Source organism: Coloeus monedula (genome assembly GCF_965178545.1).
Source record: "Coloeus monedula genome assembly, chromosome: 1".
NCBI lineage: Eukaryota > Metazoa > Chordata > Aves > Passeriformes > Corvidae > Coloeus > Coloeus monedula.
In genome coordinates, this window is record NC_138781.1 from 40,291,829 (window position 1) to 40,313,606 (window position 21,778).

General features: G+C 39.0%; 1 protein-coding gene and 1 pseudogene across 15 annotated transcripts in view; one reads left to right on the top strand and one right to left on the bottom strand.

Moving 5' to 3' along the window:
* SLC4A7 (solute carrier family 4 member 7) overlaps positions 1–21,778 on the bottom strand; it is a 94,123-nt gene that overhangs the window by 66,124 nt on the left and 6,221 nt on the right. Inside the window, exon 1 of one of the 14 annotated variants that reach the window (XM_082288480.1) lies at positions 1,024–1,146. The exons of the other annotated variants lie outside the window; for them this stretch is intronic. Within the exon in view, the coding sequence (XP_082144606.1) occupies positions 1,024–1,059 (36 nt within the window). The 5' untranslated portion in view covers positions 1,060–1,146. Of the gene's footprint in view, positions 1–1,023; positions 1,147–21,778 lie in introns of those variants that run through there. 14 annotated transcript variants of the gene reach the window in all.
* On the top strand, positions 7,480–7,913 carry LOC309578586 (large ribosomal subunit protein uL15-like; annotated as a pseudogene). Its single transcript has one exon. The product of its transcript is annotated as a large ribosomal subunit protein uL15-like (transcript).

The following is a 21,778-nucleotide window of genomic DNA, read 5'->3' on the forward strand; positions in this document are numbered from 1 at the left end:
AAGCAGAAGTACTATGTTTACAACTAGTCACCTCGTATCTTTGCCTAGTTTTCTAGGCATATACATGCTTGATAGAGTTCTGTGCCCAGAGCTGAAAGCAGCACCACAGTGGTAACCAAAAATTGAGCACTGTACTACAGAGACCTTGACAAACAGAAGGCCACTGCAATCTAATGCACTTTAACACATCTAAATCAAACTCTTACTTCTCATGCTCACACAACGGAATAGAAAATTTAGCTGTCGTATATAAAATAATTCAGGGATTTTTAGAGTTTGACACCTTAGGAAAACACCACCCCATAGATTTTAGTTTCCATGAAACTCTTAAAGTAGTAATCCCTGTTACACGCTGCATTGCAGTTACATGGCAGAGGTAATGACAACCATACAACTGCTAAGCAATAGCTTGTAACACTAACACTAGAATTCACTACTTCACTGTACAAATCCCCACAAATGGAGTTTTGTATCTGTGCCACTGAGGTTTGAAGAAAATGTTATTTCCATAAACATTTTACCTCAGTTACACAGGTCATTAAGTTCACTTTCATTTTTTTGCCAAAAAAGAACAATTAACTGGCTATTTCAAGATTCTCTACAAGAAACATCTCTGCTATACCAGAAACATCTACCAGAATCAGGCAAAGCCACAGTAGATAACCTTCAAATCAAGACAGGCTGACTCAAAATAATGCAAAAGAAAAAAGAAAAACTAACCCAAAAAAACCCACTCAACCACTCTCAAAGTCTGGTAGTATACTGCCACAACTGTAAAAGCACATTTTCTTTCTGAATTAAGCTGGTTACTATGATTAAGCAATTGTAACAACACAGCAAATGCCTTCCCTAATACAGAAGTCTCTACTCAAACTATTACTTCTATCACCAGATCTTTCAAAAATTTCTTCCACAACTAGTGAGTCAAAGGTAGCACACAATTCTGAGCCACAGCTGCTAAATATCACTTGCATCAAATCACATTTGAGCCATTATTACGTTACACAGCTGCTATTTACATACAGGTTGCATTTTCTTCCCTCGACGAGCTTCTTCCATGCTGATGTGCAAAGCAGAGAATGCCCTTGTACGAGACCCTGTAATGAACCTCCCAAGAGATCAGAGCCTGCGCATACATGACTGCTTTAGCTCGCTGTGCCTGACACAGATGTACTCCGGGAAATTGCTCCCCAGCCAATCGCTCCTGCTCCAGTCGCTCATCTCCCAGGCCACTGATTACAGCTACCCCAGGGTCGCACAGCAGCAGAATGGGCAAGACGGCATGCCTTCAATTCCAGCTCAGGGAATACCAAAAAAGGAACTGAAACTGAGTTCCAGACGTAAAATTTTCTGCATCAACAGCTGCTAAGAACAGCTCCAAGGTAATATTTTTGCTCTGATTCAAGACTTCATTAGCACTACAAAATGAAAACGCATTTGTACCTCGGGTCCCAGAACAGAACAACCCAGAAGCCAAACATCTGCTAAGTTTGTTTATAGCTGTACTATCAACCTTTCACTGAGTACTCATTCCAAAGCAGGCGGTTTGTTGTTTTGTTGGTTTTTTTTTTTTTACATAAGCTATATATTCTTGTTCAAAAAAATAAACCAAGGTTTCCTAAAAAGAAAAATCCTTTTTTTTCCCCGCTCCTGTTGAAAAAGTAAAAAAGCACTGGTGTTAGCTGCAATTAATTTCATGTGTCCTCCCAGAGTAAGACGTCTGTTTCAGGCATTACATGAGTAGCTGTACTTTTTCCTTCCTTAAGCCAACCTTAAAAAAATGCAACTTCTGCTCCAGCAGATCAAATTCAGAGCTTCATTTTGCTCTTTCCCTCTTCTTCACTGACACACCCTAATCTCCTTGTCCCATCATGTAATGCATGGGAAAACTGGCTCTTTGAGGAGTTATCTATAACTTAACCTTCAAGACATGCCACTGCCTTCCTTGGTCTTTATTCTTCTATTCCTATGTCTTGTTTGATGAGAATTCTACCAATGAAGCTGGAGTGGTGCCACCTCAACCAACAACTTGGCCAAAATAAAACAAGTAACATACTGTCCATGAACTTGGTGTAAATACATTGTGCAACTGTGAAGATGTTATTTATCACCTAGCTGTAGAGAAATCAGAAGGCCACATTCAGTTCCTCTCATTGCCTCAGTCCAGAAAATTCTCTAACCATAGGCTAAAAAAAGTATTCTCAGATAGTGCTGACAAGAGAGTTTAAAAGTAGTTTGTTTCCACTCTGTAAATAGAAGTTCACTCTAACACACGTATGCATCTTTTCACTTCCAAGCTATTGAAGGCCTCTCTGCTACCATACATAAATGGCTATAAACTAAATGATTCATATAGCAAGCACAAAGTTTAACAAAAATATCAGATACCCTAACTCTTAGTGATCTCTTCTCAACCGTGCATCCTCAATCACACCTATTCTTTCTCTAACACAGAGCACAAATTCATGTAGTTCCTCTTCAGCTGCTCAGATGAATACTGAAACAGCTATGATGAACTGTGTCCTGATGTCTCTCCCATACTTCAGTGAACTGTTACTTGGCATAAATCCACACTAGAAGTAATTCAATTGCTACAAGTAAAAAAGATGTTTGTTTAGGTTGGGAGTGGGTGTGTTCAGGGAAAAGAGACTGTCTATTCCTTAGGGATAGAATAAGAGGGGTGGGAATCACACATTTGATTTTTTTTTTTTTTTAATTTTTTTTAATTTTTTTAAGTTTGGGAAAAAAATGCATGCTTGGTTTGAATACTTAAAGAAAAAAAACCCCACCTCTCTGAAGCAGCGTATTGCAATTTCTTTATAGCCTGTAGTGAACCAACTCCTTCTTAACAGTCACTCAGTCTTGGAACAAAACAAACAAAAAAACCATTTAGAAGCAATACAAGCACATTTTTTCCAAGCACATGGAAGTTTTTGTCTTTTAAGTTCCATACCAAAACACTTCGTGGATAAACGTCTGTTCTTCCCTTAGAGTAAATACCAGGAAAAAGCTTCCCATCAAATGGAGAACAGCACAGCAACTTCAAACTGCAACTGTCTCAACATGTTTAACTACAGAAGTATTCTAAAACAAACTGTAGGCAAATACATTCAAAATTATCACATCCTTGAACATGTTCAGTGACAACACTGAGAACCCCGAGCAGAACTATTTGTGCTGGAGCAATATTTTAACCATGTGTCTAATACTGCAAAAAAATCTCTATGAAGTGTATGAGAGCTTTTTTTTTAAATAAAAGAAACATAAGAACCTATCATGAAATGTACACTTTTCCCTGCAATCTTTCCTTTATTTTCACTTTTATACCCCTTCAAGTTCTACTTATTTAACCTTATCTCAGTCTATAACAGCATATTTTTGAAAGATGGGTCCAAAAGAGGGTGTACCTCTTACCCAGGCAAAAAAAAAAAAAACCTCATCTGAGCTCTTATGCCTTTGAAAAACTTTTCATCTTTTCCCAAGTGATGTGCAATTCTGATCCCAACCCATCATGAAGTGGCAGTGAACTGCCTTACTGCAGGGTCTGCAGAGTGTCTAGCAGGCAGAGCTGTGCTTAATCTGCCATTCCGAAATGGCAGGACATTTAAAGTAGCTGCAGTAAGCAGGACTGAGCTCTCAGCAGGATTTACCACATGAGCTCCAGCCCAGCTGCTATCAGACACAGCCAGATATGAGCACAGGGAAACTGAGTGCTTGTTTGCTTGCAGAGACCATACTGACATACCCACACATGCAACCCTGTAAACTCATACATCTAGTATGAGGTTTTTATTGATACTTTAAAATCCTGGTTTGGGGGTAGGGAGGTGGGGTGTTAAGAGTTGCATCCATAGTCCAGAATCAACCCTTCCTTACATGAGCAAATTAGATCAGGGAGTTGGAGTTGATGATCGCTATGTGTTCCTTCCAACTCAAATTAGTCTATGATTGTACGACTATCTTTTTTAACATTGCAGCCCCAAAAAACCAACCCAGTCCACTGCCACCCTTCTTCATGCAGCTGAAAGGACACCATTTAAACAAGCTTAAAGCATCTCTTTTTAGGAAAGAATTAAAAAAAAAAGAAAAAAAAAAGAAAGAATTATGAGACAGGATGACAATACTTCTAAATGAGGCTTTATTTTGGAGGGGGTGAGGGTGGCCCAGGCCATGGGGCAGTCAGGAGGAAGGCAAGGTGCTAGGGGATTAAGATGATGCAGGGCACAAATTGTACGACACAGTCTAAAGTTCATACGTCAAATACCTCTGCAGATGGTATTTGTTCAGCTTCTCATCAAATCAGAATCTATTAAATCATATTAAGAACAGCTTCCTAGGAGTTTCTTATTACAAAGAAATTAAATATAGGGTATTCCTCTAAAGAAACATTACTGCCTTAGCAAGGGAACACAGAAACCTTTGCAGGCAATGGCTCATCATTTAACGAATTAAAACTAGCCATAAAACTCAAAAGTCTTACTGCCTACAAGTATTTTTCAGAATACAATTTCTATATAACAGCTAGTTCCCAAGACATACATCTGCACAGCACGCTTCAGCTTGCCTCAGTTTGCATCGGCACGTACACACGGAACTGGGTGTTTCCAAAAAAAGAAAGGAAGAAAAAAGATAGATGTGTTCTGGATAGATATTCTCTGGTGTACTGCCCCAGTAGTGGACTCCTGGGTTTCTCAGCACATTGTGGGACAGCTGTCAGAAGCCACCAGGATGCTGAGAGCAAACATGAGGCAGATTACTAGTTTAAGCCCTCCTGACATTACACAATTGCACATCATTTGGACAGCTGAGTACTTATTCTGTAGAGATACTACTGAAATTTACAACCTGAACCCTCATTAACAGAAAGATTACTACGTTCTCTACTGTACTATGTACTACTGCATTAATCACCCCACATCCTGAATATACTGATGAAGTAGAAAAACAAAAGATGTGTGTGAAGTTTTCCAGGACTTGTTCCTGGAATCAAAACCGTCCCTCAGTATAGACAGATGAAATTCACCATGTTCCAACAGAACCCCACCAAGATTTTACAGCAACATGTATGAGCATGTGGTCAGCATGCAACTGTCACTGAGCTAGGCTAGGGAGGGTTGGGTGATTTGATTTGTTGAGGTTTTCAGGAGGTTGGGTTTATAAACATCAGGTTTCTTTTTTTGGAGGGGGGGGTGGTAGGGCGACACAGAGGAATTCAAAGCTGCTCACTTTATAACTGCAACATACTGCCTTTAGCTAAACTCATCTCCAAGCATTTTGGCAACATTTTTGAGAGATATTCTAATTTTTCTTTATCCTAAAATAGTCTTAGATCACTGTGCAAGTTCAAAAGAACTATAAACCAGAGCTGTTTCAACACTATTAAAGCTACCTAACCAAGGCCTATGTTTAATTGCTCTACAGCCACTTGTAGAAATATTCTGAATTATTGAATGGTTTGGGCTGGAAGGGGACCTTGAAGATCATCAAGTTCCAACCTCCCTGCCATGGGCAGGAACAGCTGTCACTAGACCAGGTTGCTCAGAGCTCTAACCTGGCCTTGAACACTTCCAGGGATGGGGTATCCACAGCTTCTCTGGGCACCCTGTTCGGGTGCTTCACCACTCTTACAGTAAAGAGTTTTACCTAACATCTAATTTAAAGCTACCCTCTCTCCAGTTGAACCTATTACCCCTTGTCCTGTCACTATATCCTCTCATAAATAGTCTTGTCCCATCTTTCCTGCAGGCTCCTTTCAGGTACTAGAAGGCCACAATTAGGCCACTCCAAAGTCGCCTTCTTTCCAGGCTGAACAATCCAAAATCTATCAGCCTTTCCTCATAGATTATGTGCTCCATCCCTCTGACCAACTTTGTAGCCCTCCTCTGGACTCACTCCAACAGGTCAATGTCCAAATATTAAATGCTTATCCTCTAGATTAATCTCCTAGAATAGATGGCACTGTTGTGAACAGCTGATGAGTCCAGATACGAAGAAGCATAATAAGAGACAGATAATTTTATCTTGTTTTTATTGACATTATTTAAAGTGTTTGCACAAGAAGGCCTTTCCCTGACAGCAGATCCTCAGGAGGTAAATAGCAAAAGAAAAAAGAAATTTAAAGAAGTCAAACTATCCAATTATTGAGTTAGGACAAATTGCTCAAATACAACCAAATCAAACTACACCTAAACAGAAGCTCCTTGACAAGACCACCAACCATCAGCACCTAATAAATAAAAGAATTATTTCCATGAATGGTGCAATTTTTGAATGATTATTCACCTAGATGTCATTCCACAGAAAAGTGAGACTCTGAATCTCACCAATTCACATGAATTCAAGGCTTAATTCTTCACCTTCAGCTTTCCCTTTGTCTCAAATTCTCTATTCATATAACTACATCCCAGTCAAATCAAGTATCTGTATAATAACTTACCGACAACACACCTTTACTCTTACAGCGAACAAAAACTACTACCTACAAATCAAAACTCAGTAAGTTGTAGTGGGAGGGTAAGGCAATGTTTCCAATATCAGTAGCAGGCAACTGATACAGAAGGAAGAATCAGCACTCTGCTGGCCTACAACATTTCTTTTTAATAAGAAGGCAGGCAGAATGGGAGTACAGTCTGCTTATGATCTGCTCATGCAATCTGAACTATGGCAGCATTTCATCATACATTCTTAGCTGTATAAGTGATGTAACATACAGAATACAGGTACTGTCATCTGCAGATTATTTTAATAAAACAATTTTTAAAAAAACAGACAAAAACAAACAAAAAACCCCAAACAACACAAAACAAAAACCAACAAAATAAAAAGTCCACAAGTCGTATCTCCAAAGTTATGCTGAGGAACTTCAAGGGACTTGAAATCCTTGTATCATGAATGCCAGTCAGATTATTAGCACTGTTACACATGCTGATTGTCAGCCAGCCCCTAGTGTACTAGCAAGCCTCTACCACAACAAATTCACAGCTACCAAAAATAAATAAGTATTAGCAATCCACACGTATTTTATTAATAAGGCAGACAGTACCAGAAAGCTGCAATTCCTGTTTTGTGCTAGTGCTGGCCATAATGTGAACCAGCAACATACCAGATCAGGGAACTGATCCAGCAATAAAACTGCACTGATGGTATTTTGCCACTTCAATTTGGATGCCAGTCAGTACCAGTGAGGTGCAGGCAGGAGAGACTGCTGAGCCCACAGGAGGCAGAGCAGGACCACGGGGCAACTCTAGCAAAGTCCAACTTGGACTGCAGTGGAGCCACACTTCCACTGCTGTAGCTTCACATCTCAGCTTGGAGAAATGGTGAGGTACCAGTCCCATCACCTTCCATTCTTCTCATAATATTTTGACAATGAAAAATGCTTGCCTTACATTAGATCTGATGCTTTCCCACTTCCACCCCTTTGCTTTCCTCACTCTCACAAGCACCAGGCTCTTTCCTTGCCCTGGCGCATACTGACGCATGCCTTCCAGAATAAGGGACACCCAGAAGCTGAGGGGGCACATTAGCCATGGCCACATGGGCACACACAGGAAACATCCCAGAGGACATGCTGGTGGTATGCAGCATCACAGGACGAACTTTGACAAGTATCACTCTGGTTACTTCAGAAAAGTAGGCATGACACGCTATCACTTGAAAAGAAACCAAAAATTCTGTGCTACTGTCAATTTGGAAACTGTGGACACTTATAAGTGAATAGAAAAAGTTCAATTGCATGAAAAATGAGGCTGGACTGGCCCCAGTCACTGATATTATGCACTCAGGCTACTAAAAAGTGCTGGGCAAAGGGAAGCTGCCCAAGCAACTCCCAATTGTGAAAGCAAAGTTCTTCAGTAGAAGAGTAGAGGGGAAAAATCAAAGAAGTTGGTCGTGCCTGTGTGTTCGTGGACTAGAAGTTTTCTTTTTATTCAATTTTTTCTAATAAAGACAATGTGTAAAATGAGCTGGAAAAAGAAATAATAAAGTAACCATTAGCATTGGTGGTTCAGTGGTAGAATTCTCGCCTGCCACGCGGGAGGACCGGGTTCGATTCCCGGCCAATGCAGTTGGTACTTTTAGGGAGGTGATTCCACAACTCCACTCCACCTAGAGTGCTGCATCCAGCTCTGGAGTTCCCAGCACAGGAAGGGCATGGACCTGCTGGATAGAGTCCAGAGGAGAGCCACCAAGACAATCAGAGGGATGGTGCACCTTTCCCTGGAGGAAAGGCTGGGAGAAAGCCTCTTGCACTTCAAACGGAAAGAGAAGTAGGCTCGCATTAGATATCAGGAAGAAATTCTTTACTGTGAGGGTGGTGAGGCACCGGAACAGGTTGCCCAGAGAAGCTGGGGCTGCCCCATCCCTGAAAGTGTTTAAGGCCAGGTTGGATGGAGCTCTGAGCAACCTGATCTAGTGGAAGGTGTCCCTTTCCACACTAGGGGTGCTGGAACTAGGAGACTGTGCCTTCTAACCCAGACCATTTTTTCATTCAGTGATCCCCATTACAGAATAAACATGTAATTCAGTTAATATTCATTTCAGAAAACTAAAACTGACAAGTCTTGTTTCAGCTCGTAGGGTGGTTTTTAAGGTTTTGTTGCGGTTTTTCAACAGCTTCAGAAGTTGAATTGGCTTATGGGAAAGGAGACAGGATGTAGTGGGAATGACATTTTCCCTTTCAGAAATCAGGAACTAGTTTGTCCAGCTCACCATGAAGCCATATCTTAAGACACATACTTTCTTGCCAAAATTTCTTCCATTTTCCTCTTGCAGTTCTAAAGCACAACACAGTCTTAAAAGTCTGAAAAGCCTGAAATAAAGACATGCTAGACAAAAACTGTCAGAACTTGAAATTTCTAAAAGTCATTCCAAGGTCCTTCAGAAGGGCCACTGAAGGGACATTTAAAAGGGGATCCACTTCTGTTTCTTATTTGCCTTGCCTACTATCTTGTAAAGCTATACAGACAAGCTCCTTCAGTTTTCGTTTTAGAAAAGCAAGTAGCTGATTTTCCGAGGTATTAAGGGTACTGCTTTCACTATGTCTGACTAGCAGGTTTTGGGAGAAGTCAGTTTAAAAGTAAGGTGTTGATTCTGACACAACTGACGCATGCATGCCACTGTACATGGTGCTTATTTTACAGGAAAATTCAGTTGACTAAATGCAAAGGGAAACCGAGATGGATCTAAAATTAGTCAAAAAAGAGAAAGCCTACCTACCTCTTTTGCACCCACTTCATTCTTTGTCTCAAGGACAACTACTGATACTGGTTTTAGTATTTTATTAGGGGTTTTTTTGTGGATAACCATGTAAAAGACAATCTACAACACAGTACTTCTGAGAAAGACACATTTCTCTTGCAAAGAGAAAAAAATAATGCTGTAGGACTCCTATTGTAAATTTATGACTCGAGAGGCTACTTAGTAAGAAGAGCTGACAGCATCTAACACATGGCAAGCAGAGCAGATGCTCTTCATTTGTTTAACACTTAGAATTCTCTACTTCAGACAGCGTTAGCATGGTTTGCATGGGAGTTCTAACCAGCCAAGAACTACTAAAATGGCTGCTCCTGAAAAGCCATTTTTCCTTATTTTGAAATGAACAACAGAAGTTACCCATCTTTCTAATAAAGCCATAGACCACATTTTCATGCACCTTTATCTGTACACTCCCATCCAGTAGCACAAATACATGTTCAAGGAAAGGTAATTTATTTGAGATAATAATTTTAAGCAAAACTGGAGCACGTACAGCAAAGAACTTATGACAGGCTTTTGGCTTTCACATTGACTTCTGGAAGACAGACAATTATCTAGCCTTGCATAAAGTCTACCCATAAAAATTCTGCTGCCATGTTTTCCTGTAAGGCAAATTTGAACATGCAGAGTAAACTTACACCAGCCATGCTCCTCGCGATGCAATTCTGACCAGCCCTAGGAACTCTAAAGACGTCATCAATAAATCAAAGTCATTGCCCTAGACACAAAGTCTCTTCCTGCACTCTCTGCCTGAACTTGAAACAGCTTTAAGATGTCCTTACAAACATAATTGATACCATTAACAGACAAAAAAAATAAAATACCAAGTCAAATGCACAGTAAACCAAACATTAAGACAAATACATAAAATACATCATCCAGATATATTATTAGATATATGGAGATCTAAGCAAAGACCTTCCAGAAACACAAATCAAATATGCTCCACTCAGTGTCTATAAGAACTTTATCTTAACATTTTTAATTCAGGATTTCACAGCTAGTAGGGAATTTTTAAATGCTGAAAATGCAAGAGTTATTCTAGTCAACTGTATCAGTAACAAAATGAATTTTCTACACATATCAGATAAGGAGAAAAAGAGAAAGTAAAAACAAAATTGCATCATGTTTCTCATTATTTAGAAACTAGGTCTCCAGAATAAGTATTTCTTTCCAATAATATAAAATTTGTAGAGACGGCATCTACACAGAATCCAATACTTCCTTTTACTGTAGCATATAAAAAAATATGAACAATACAGCTTACAGCCCTGGGAATGTGCTATGATATCAAATAAATTTCTGCAATCAGATATCCTAATTACATATGCATTAATACAATTTTAAATGCTCAAATGGGTTTTCCTGGGAGGGAAGAACATCTTTACATGATGGCTTTTGGCAATCAAACACAGCTTTCATCATTCCATAATTCCAAAAGACTGTTCTGTCTCAAACTGATACAGAAGAGAATTTGAAAAAATAAATGAGATATATGAGAAACAACAGTTAAGAGGAGCTTTATTGAAACTTTCTCACGTACTCCCAGAAGTAACATGTAAAGAAATATTTAAATAGGAAAAATTTGAACATACTTGTCCTCTAGGCAACTGCCCATGTTTCTAATGATAAAGTTCTTCATTTGCCTAGATCATATGCATATTATAAGCATATCCATCTCTTTTTCCAGTGTTACTTCACCTAAGTCTGGGCACACATAAAGAAATCAACCTATCCACCAAATCATTTGGATTTATTCTCACATTTCTTCACAGGACTGACTCTACAGAAGAAAATCAACTCTCTGCAAACCAGATTGGAAAAGTAGGTTCACCAACAGCATGTTGTAAAAATCTCCCCTGTACAAAACAGACAGAATCAAACCGGCTTCCACTGCAATCTAACCTTAATTAAATAAGATAGTATCTAAATGACAATAAAACATTCAACTTTGGCAGAAAATTGTACCTTTTTATTGACATTTGAATACACTTTCATATTTGGGGCAGCACAACATCATAGCTCTTGGTTATCTTAACACCAATTTCAGAGCTGCTGTCTGAGATGTAATTCATTTAAATAGAAGCAATAATTTCATATCTGATTGTAACAACTTTTTACAGACTTAAAAACAGAAGTTTCCAAAATGACCAGTTTTTTCAACTTGAAACAGTTTCATTGTAGATTATCAAAATCAACACTAGCAGAAGCATTGTTTTGTGGGGTTTTGGTGGTTTTTTTAAAGCATATAAAACAAAATCATTCAAGCACAGTGAGACAAATAAATGGCTATTTTAAAATATTTGTAACAAGGCCAAATGTCTACTAAAAGCTTTTTATGCTGTCTGAGGTCCCTGTGCATTGTCAGGAACTCAAAGAAAGGGTAAAATGCCCTTTTCTCACTGGGACAGAACAACTGTGCCAAAAGGAAGCTTTCCCATTAAAGGAAAACTGTAGTTCACTTTAGAATTACAACATCCATACCAGGACACTAGGGGGAACCTGAAAGCAGTCCACTTCAAAAATCTCTTGCACACTCTGATCCCACCATTAACTCTAAATTTTCATTCATGAACATGTGATTTGGATATACAAGGAAGAGGACTTTTTCAGACAAATAAGGTCATAATGCTTAAACATTTGAAATGTAGTCATACATTGGGAAAAAACCATGGCATTCTGACAGCCTCAGACAGGAAGCTATTATACAGCAGTACAGAGAACATCCATCATTCTCTCCATTCTTGCAGTTCTTCCAGCCTTTTTTATTGAAGAAAATTATGAAGCCGCATACTCAAATACCAAGAAAAGTATGTTAAACAAAAAGGAGCTGAAAAGGCTGCAATGCTTATTTACCCTTACTGTTTAGGAAATGAAACAAAGCAGCCTGAAGAAAAGTTTGTTCTAAGTATTTGACACTTGTTTCTACTTTTGACTCATTCCATAATGTAACTTTTGGATTTTTGGTAACACATGATGTAATGTTATTAGCAACTTACACACATTCATAAATATGCCTGCTCTCCTAAACAGTATCACCCGGGGCACATTGCACAACAGAGAACTACATAATTCAGACTTTTGGAACCACTGTGTCAGCAGGCTTCACTTCTACTCTGGGTATTAATTTGAATATGCAAGATAACCCCACATTTCTAAAAGTCCTTTTAGAAGCATTAGGAGACAAAAATAGGCATGCAGTTTTGAGATGATGAGAGATGAGACATGTCATCAGCCACATTCACAGCCTAACAATTTATAAGGAGGATATAGGCAGAGGGTGATGGAAGAGCGTTCCCTAAGGTTTCCTAAAATTCCCCATTTTCTTTTTATTTAAATAATAATTGTCTTACCTCTGTGTACTTACTGATACTTTAAAGTAGTATTACATTCCATAACTAAGCTTTCCCAAAAAATCTCATCTTCTTTCAGCTAAGCATTCATGTATTTTCCAGGTGTTGCAAACTAACTTGACTGAAGTTTTTTTTACTAATGTTACCAATAGAACTGTCAATGCATGTTAATAAAGGCACAAACATTTACAGTTGGACTCGAAGATCTTAAAGGTGTTTTCCAACCTAAATGAGTCTATGATGTCTATGATTCTAAAGCAGAGACATCACTGCTTACACTGCTGAAGTGGAACATCCTTAATATTTAGTATTAATACTGAAGCATCGACTCAAATTCAATTTTTCCAACACTAACCTCTTCACCAAGATTTTATATACCAATAAAATCACAACACAAAAAAAAAATCCCTCTGCTTAAGTTGCTTTTATTGGAAACTGAAGAAACCACAGAGGAAAATTCTAACTATTGTAAATTTAGGAAGTCACTGAAGGAGCCATTCACAACAGGATATTCCTAATACATGATCTAAGAAGGCATGAACATAATTCACCCAACATTACACTCTCTTGACAATCAGGCACCACTTCTTTGCAAACACATCGTGAGCAGGCCTTGAATTACAGGCACTCTCTATTACACCACCAGAGACACACACAACAAAAGTCGCCAGTAAGTATTTAAAACCAGAAACCTCACTTAGCCCTCAGCTGCCAAGGAAGAGAAATTGCTCAATCCTCAGCTCCTCCGTTGTGCTGTAGCTATATGCTATAGCACTTTCTAGGCTGAAGACTTGATTGCTCTCAGGTGAGGGGTTTTAGAACACCATGGCAGGACCACATCCAATTATCCAGTTTAAACCAAGTAATTCTGGCTGTTTCATTGCTTCTAGTCTCTGAACAACTTTGATATAAACCATTGTCCTCATTAATAAGACTTCTGTCGAAATACCTGCTACAAATAAGTTCAACACATTAACATACATAATTAGTAGACTTCACTTAACAAAGATCAGCTTCCTCATTTACAACGAGTCCCATTGATCAACTGCACCAAAAGTTCTGCTTCTTTTACATGGGCTCATTTAGAGTCTTGTTACTTCACTTGTAACCAACAGTTTTCAGGTTTGGATTTTCTATGATTTGGATTGATTTAGGATTATTGATCTTATTATACAGAACATAAATCACGTAACTTGTTTTGAAACTTTTTGTCCCCTCTGGTGGTGTCAAATTAGGAGATCACTGCTCGTGACTGTTTCAGAGCATGATCACTATGTACATTCAAAGGAAAAACAGGATTATATTTATAGGTTCTTCAATTTCTGGTATTTCTAACAAAGCGGCCTTCTCAGAGCCTAGCACTTTCTTCAGTAATATGAAAAGCACATGGCAGAGAGAACCAATAGAAGAATACAGTCACAGCCAGGGCACATTTACATTTCAGCTTTTATTACTGTCTGCCTAGAATTAATACACCGGAAAGCTGCTGTGGGTCTCTGCCTAGAACACACTTTGCTTGGAGCTTAGCAACTCGTGCCAAAGTTGAGAGATAGTAGCACAGTAACATGAGGAAGGGCAATGTTATACTACTTAAAAGGAACTCAGTTTTCAGTTATACCTGAAGCAGTATACGAAACAGAAATACTGCTGAGTTGCAAATGCCTCTTTCTCACTTTAACTGAGAAGCACTGGTCTACAGCCACCAAGAAAACTCTCCATGCTGAAGCATAAGTCACTGTCAATCTCGCAGGTATGTGAAGTAAGCACATCAATTTTTCAGTCACAAAGCAACTTTTTTTAATAGAAAATATCTTATGGGAATCCTTCAGTATCACAGGAATACAGACTCACTGCTCACACAGAACAGGGCACTCAGTGACAATCCAGTTCCTTTGAGGCCATCTGTCAATATAGAATCAATTAAGTTGGAAAAGGCTTCCAGGATTATAGAGACCAACCTCTGACAAATCATAAACAGATGAGGTTAAGGATAGAAGTCAGGCAAACCTCACTATAACAATGAAAAGCACCAGATACCAAATAATAAACCACAATAAATGGGGAAAGGAAGAACTACAGCCTTATCAAGACACCTAAAACTTGTCTCTTTTGCTTGGTGCTACACATGAATTTTCCATGGAATTCTTAAGAATGACCTTGACCACAGAACCTACAGAAGGACACCACCAAGCTCTGCTTTGCCCCGTTTCACCTCTCACAATAAGCCAGTTTCTTGACCATTACCTTATCTTAATTATTCCTATGTAAGCAAGAAGACATTGAAAGCAGTTCCCAGATTATTCTCCCCTTTTTTATCTTATACTTCAGGAATACTACTAGACTTAAAAATGCTTATTAAGGATCTGTTAGTGACATATTAGATTTGTACAAGACAAAAGTATTTTGATACAGAGCTCTACAGGAGACAAGTTCTCCGTATTAAGGTCATGTCCATTCTTTTCTTTAACAATACATAACTTCTTCCATTTAAATTCAGTACACCTTAAAGATAAACACACACACAAACAATCTGTTCGCTATTAAAGAGCCATTGTTCAGCTTTCATTAAATTGTACAGCATATTGCATACATTCGTGGTACTTGGATCTTTTTTTAGCAACCCTCAAGACAGGAAGGAAATTTTTTTCTATCTTCACCCAAGAGCCTGTTTTATACCATAGGACAACTGAACCAGGAAACAGGTCCTCCATAGCATAAAGTGGCCATAATACATAAAACTATTTACAGTCTTACTTACAATTCATCCTCTGAGCTTGACTATAGCAGTAATGCAAGCCAAAAGACAGAAGCAAACATGCCATCTTGGGGGTATGTATTTTTTTACTCATCACTAGAAATTCAAGCATGTTGTACACTTATATTTCATTTCCAGAAACAAACATGCATACAAATACAGATTCCCTTTCCGTCACTTCCACAAGTACTCAGCTTCCCAGCCTCAGCCCCCTTGGGCTCTCAACAGCTTCCATAGCAACTGACACCTCTACTGCCACTGCCCACGCCTCTCCCCAGCTCTTGCCACCTCTGCAGCCTCTAAAGCAAATTTAAACCTCTGTTTGGAAACACTGCCACCATTCTCTAGAAGCCATTTCTGAAAACAGATAAACATTTTCCTGGGTCCCTGGTGCTTTCACTGCCACCAAATTCGTCTTCTCACTACATCCTCCCTGAGCACCTGGAAGTGGACACTTGTGACTTTACTCAGAATATGCACCAGTGGCAATTTCAACTCTCAAGAGTATTCTGCAGCAATCTCTTAGACCTACAAGACTACAGCCTTAGCTGTTTGAAAAGTTATTATCTAAACAATGGTCATTAAGCACGCCACATTTCTTCCAAGAACAGCCAAAGACAAAATATGCCTTTTTTCAAGAAGCTGAAGTTAATTATTTGTTAATGCATCAACCCCCAACACAGTTTTCAAAGTGAGACCTACTTTTCCACCCCTCCCCCAAAGAAACATAGCTATAGAGTTGATATACGTGGACTAGGAAGTAGACCTGGTTTGAAGACTACTGTTTTCACATGCAAATACTCACCTTTATGTTGCCTCCAGGATCCAGGAGTTTATAATCATCAGACACATAGCCTGGGCTACCATAATGCAAATACAGTAAATATCCGGTCATACAACAAATCGTGGAATGCAACAGAGAGAAATTCATTATCTTATTTAACAAAGCAGCATATTTCAAGTTATTTCTGTATTAGAAGTAGCTAAAATCACATATACCAAATGACTTACAGTAAGCTGGCCCCATTGCCAGTGAGAAAAGCACACTGAACTTTCTTGTTTGCCTGGCTTTTCAAAATGTTCTGTCAATGCAAAGCACAGAATACAAGAAGTAGGTATATTCTTTGACCTTGGGCATATCAAATTTCCTCAGATCTCTATTTATATTTTGCCCTTTATTTATATCTTCATAGCAAAGGCAATTTACTCATGCTCAAGAACCAAAGTCTCAGACTAGCGCTATTTCGCTTCACTCAACAGAATATGACCATCTTCTTCCCAAGCTATGAGCCAACAGGCTACCTACCAAGTCCATCTGCACTATGCAAACATTATAAAGAATTTGAATTTATTTGTGTCTATAAATGGACTAACTTAAGTACATTTAATCACATCAAACAAAATGTTCTTTGACAAATAAGGTTTCCTATTATGTCAAAATCATTTGGTGGACAGCTGTTCCATTAAAAAAAAAGTTAGCATCCTACCCCTATTTAATATTTTCTTTCCTGGTGATCAGATTTTTTCAACCTTTTTTTGTGTGCCCTGCTCTAAAGGCTCAAATCTATAATTTTACTTAGTTTAAAAAAAAATGTTCATTCTGTTGACTTTCAGGAAAAATACTCTCAACTTCTCAATAAACTGATCATCTTCAGTTGAAGCTCTACCTAAAGCATCTGTGTATAAAAACAAGGCCAAAGAATATTTATTCTTACAACACACAGAATCGTGTACATTTACATATTTCAGTAAAAGCAGTCAAAGTCAATCTAGCAAAGTACACTACAAATTATGCTGAAAAAAGCCCTCTGGTTATGTTTCTAAAAACATAAAGCAACTGCAAGCATCTTATATAGCAACAGCAGTTAAGGCAGGTAATGGATGGCAACACTGATGCCAACAAGCAAAAGAAAAGGTTGTTCTTCTTTTCCTGACTGACATATATCAGCAGTTTGAAAAACTCAAGGATTTCCACAAAAATCAGTTAGAATAGCTTTAATCAAATTGCTTGTATTTGCAATCTAAAATTAAAGCTGGTTTTGTAAACTTAATTTATAAGCTGAATCATTATCAATCTGCAATTCAACCAAATATTAATTATAAGTGTATCTGCTTTATTAATTTCCTTTTCGATATCTCTCAATTGCACACAAATGCAGCAAAGTTAATAAAAAAAAAACCAAGCTGAAAAAGGAAAGGATCTCTGCTACTCTTGGGTTTTATCACTTCCTTAAATGAGTCATAACAATCATCAGATGCTATCTGTTTGTTTTTATATAAACAGTTTTAAAATTCATGGCTGGTAGGGTGTAGTCATTTGACAAACAAAATGAAGAATTTATCACTATCAGGAACACCAACTGTGGCTATTCAGCAAGAAGTTTCTCATTTCCTTTTTTGTACACAAAGTCTGTCTGGAAATATGTTTGACATGTTAAAGAAATGCATGTGCTTACATAATAGTATATCCTCACAACAGTGCTATACAAGTCACAGGAAAAAAAACCTCCAAAAACCAGTAGTCTAAAAAAAGCAGCAAGTTTAAATACAACCTTTCCAAGAGCTTTTTTTTCTTTAATAGAAACAAAAAACCAATAAATCTGGCAGTAGTCTAAATAAGCCTACCTTGCTGCTTAAAATGCTAAATATAGAGCTTGCAATCAGTCCTTTGATTTCATGGGTTAGTCAGAGAATCCACAGCATACCTTCTTTTAAACATTCCTTCTGGGGAGCAACTAGAAAAGAAGATCCTCTGGTTTGGTCTTGCCCTAGTAAGCACCAGTAGCATTATTCAGTTAAAATCCCTCATGAAGGTATTCCCAGAACATAGACTGAAGCCACAGTGTTTCCACCTGTAATTAATTATGTTTACAGGTATCACAAACAAAAAACAAAAAAAATTAGGCTTTTCAAAAACTGATGCATCTCCAATATGGTAGAACAGTCTCTGGTCTACACAATGAGGTATTTATTAAATGCTGTTAAATATTTCCAGGTAAGGGAAAGCGATATCTATTATTACAGGCACATGATCTAGCAAAATATGAACATGAAAATCTGCTGTGTTTGGTCCTTCCAAGCTGAGAAGCCAAGAAATTATGCAACATTGACCAACGCAACAGCACCAGCCAACTAATAATGTTAATGATTATTGTTAATGAATATTTGCCTTGAAGAAATAGCAGTCATTACAAGTTTACAGTACTGAAGATGTTAAAAGTAATATTGACATGACATGTCTATCAAAAACAAGCTGCAGGTAGACCAAAGCACTCACATGAACGTGTGTTTTAAATCTATATTGTGAACAGAACCGGATGGTACAGTGTAATAGTTTCACAACATAAACCTGGGTGCAGCACATCAATGCACCAGGGCTCAGCCAATAGATGTCACAGCAGGTCACAGCCAAAGCTACAAAGGGCCCTGGAACACCTTTCAAGTTTGCACAACACGTTACAAGGTGAAGTCTCCAACACCACCCAAATGAACAGGCACATCAGAGATCCCAGTTCCAAGAACTGCACAGGGAGGATGTCACCATCCAGATGCCAGCCTGCAGGAAGCCCCTGCTGCTCCTCCCTGCATCACTGCTGTCAATCGCAGCAGCGTCCCCCACCTATGGGAGGTGTGCTATCTTTGAGGTGCTGAGCAGGCCAGGTGAAAGAGCTGCAGGAGGAGATAAACACATGGCACAGTAGGAAAGATAAGATAAGCAGGAGGTCCTGGGAGGTCTGCTGTTTGCTGAACAACGTTTTAGAATAACTGAGGCTCATCAAATCTTCAAACTACTGGACTTTCCTGCTTATCCATACGGACACCAGCGACCCTTCCAAAATGCAATTACTGAGCAAATCAAGAATGACTACTGAGCAATGTGAGCAAGGAAGCCCATGTGGTGTTCCTCAATCCCTCCAGTGAGAAGCAAAAGGCTTAGGGCAGAGTAGATGCATCCAGAGGGTCAGTATATGGTTGTTAGCAGAGCTTTTATGCTATGATCACAGAAACCTTTTCCAGGAAGTAGCATCCACCTGACAAAGTGTGGCAAGAGTATCTTTGTTACCAGGCACAACAAGCCTGTGAGTATGACTTTAAACTAGGCTTGGTGGACAAAGGTTGTCACACTGCAAAGTGAAGACGTGGGAACACAAGTCAGGAGGCTCACATACTTCCCCTGTGGAAGTGGCCTGTCTGTGAGCCCATCTCAAGTGCTTGTACACAGCATGGGAAACAACAGGATCTTAGTCCAGGCACCACTGCAGAGCTATAACTTCATGGGAATTAGAGTGATGGTGGGACAGCTCACATGGCTGAGGTGCTACATTGGAAGATCAGAGGCTCTTTAGAAAAAACAGCCTGGAAAGGGTAAGGAACATAGGTTTCTATCTATGCAATGGGATGGCTGCAACACACCCTGCTTTGCTTGGAATGAGTGACAAGGCATTGAAGACCCTATAGGTAAGGATCAGAGAACAGTCCAACATGGGTAACTTTGTACTAGGTGCCTGCCATAGACCTCCTGATTAAGAAGGGGCCGTAGAAAAAGCCTTCATTTGAAGGCTGAAGGAAGCTTCATGATTGCAGACACTCCAGGGCCTAAAACCACTAGTATCTGCTGGTAGGGTATAGCCAAACATAAGCACTCAAGAAATTTTCTTGAATTTGTTGAAAATTATTTCTTGGTGCAAGTCATCAATGACCCAACTAGTGAATATACTCTGCTGGACCTGCTGCTCACAAACAAGGAAGAAGCAGATGGAGATGTGAAAGCCAAGAGCAGCCTTGGCTGCAGCAATCACAAAATCATGGAGTTTAAAGCTCTGAGAGAGGGAAAAAGACAAATACTACAGCATGCAGTGCACAACCCAGTACAGAGTTATAACATGGCACTTCAGGAGAGCAGATTTCACCTTGTCCAGGGATCTGCTTGGCAGACCCTCACAGAAGACCACAATGGAGGGTGAAGGCAAAGCCTGTGAGTACTGGCTGATCTTCAAGGACAACATCCACAAAGCACAACAGGAATCATTCCTGCATGCAGGAATTCAAGCAGGCCTGACAATGCACCAGTGTGAAAGAAAAGGGAACCTGCAGCTGAGCTCAAATGCAAAACAGAATACATGAAAGGTGGAAGCAGAAGTGGGAGGAATATATAGACATTATCTAACTGGGCAGGGTTGGGTTTAGATAAGCCAGAGCTCTGCTGTGGTTGAAAGTAATAATGGATGTGAGGGGCACTACAAAGGGGAGAAAACACACTTTAATTTTTTCATCCAAAAGTGAAGTTATACAGCATAAACAGAAAATAAATCTCTGTACAACAAGGTGTTATTCACACCAGCATCTGCTAACCTTTACTTAAAAATATAAGAGAAAATCTGAAGAATTGGGGCTTCTAAATGCAACCTTGAGATCTGATCAGTTAGCAATAAATGTGATTTACTGGCTGTACTATAACCCTATCTAAAAGAAAGAAAACACACATGCTTCCACTTAGCATGGTTTTTGAGATCCAGAACACAGTAGCCTGAATCTCTTGAAGTAGCAACACAACTTCAGCAATGACAAGCAGTCACAGTTGAGAAATGGACACCAAATGAGATTCTATTACAACACCTCTGTGAACAGGTTTGCTTTAACCTCTTTCTGTTCTTTGGTAACAAAGATATACATGCAAAGCAGACTGATTAGAGATTCTCCAGTCTTCTGATTATAATATGGTAGTGAAACAATCAGTATGCTCATGATGTTCAGAGGCAGCACTTTTTGTGGAAGCAAATTCTTAACTTTTTCTAGCAAGGAATTACTGGTGTCATTACCCCTGCCATAACCTAGGTATTCACAATAACTTAGCTGCCTTTTTCTTCATCCCAAAATAGATCCCAGTCAAGACACAGCCAGCATATATTTAGTAGACATTAGTCATGGAAAATGAAAAGGAATCAGCCTAGTGCAAAAATGAGTAAGGGAAAAAATAAATCTTCACATTTTAGGGAAGCATAATTTTTCAAGACATTGTTTCCACATACACACTCTTAATGCACACATGCCCCCATTGTAAAAACATAGTAACTGAAAAAAACAGTTGGGTTTTCATATGAGTCTGCAGTTCACCCCACCTGAAAGCAGACCTCAGCTACCAGATCCTCAGTACTATAGCTGCACTGTAAAAGCAACAGTAGCAGAGGCCAGAGTAGGCCAAACAGCACAATTCCAACACACAGGGGATGCTTCTCTGTAATTCCCACTTCCTCTCCATAGCTTCCGCCCACATGCCTCATTCACAGGAAGCTTCAGTTTGTTTGAAGGCAGCCTCCAGCCATTCTGTTAAACTGGGGCAACAGTTTGACAACAGGTGCCCAATCCAGAACCGTCTACTTAAGTTTAAAAAAAACCTTCAAGTCTGTTTTTAATT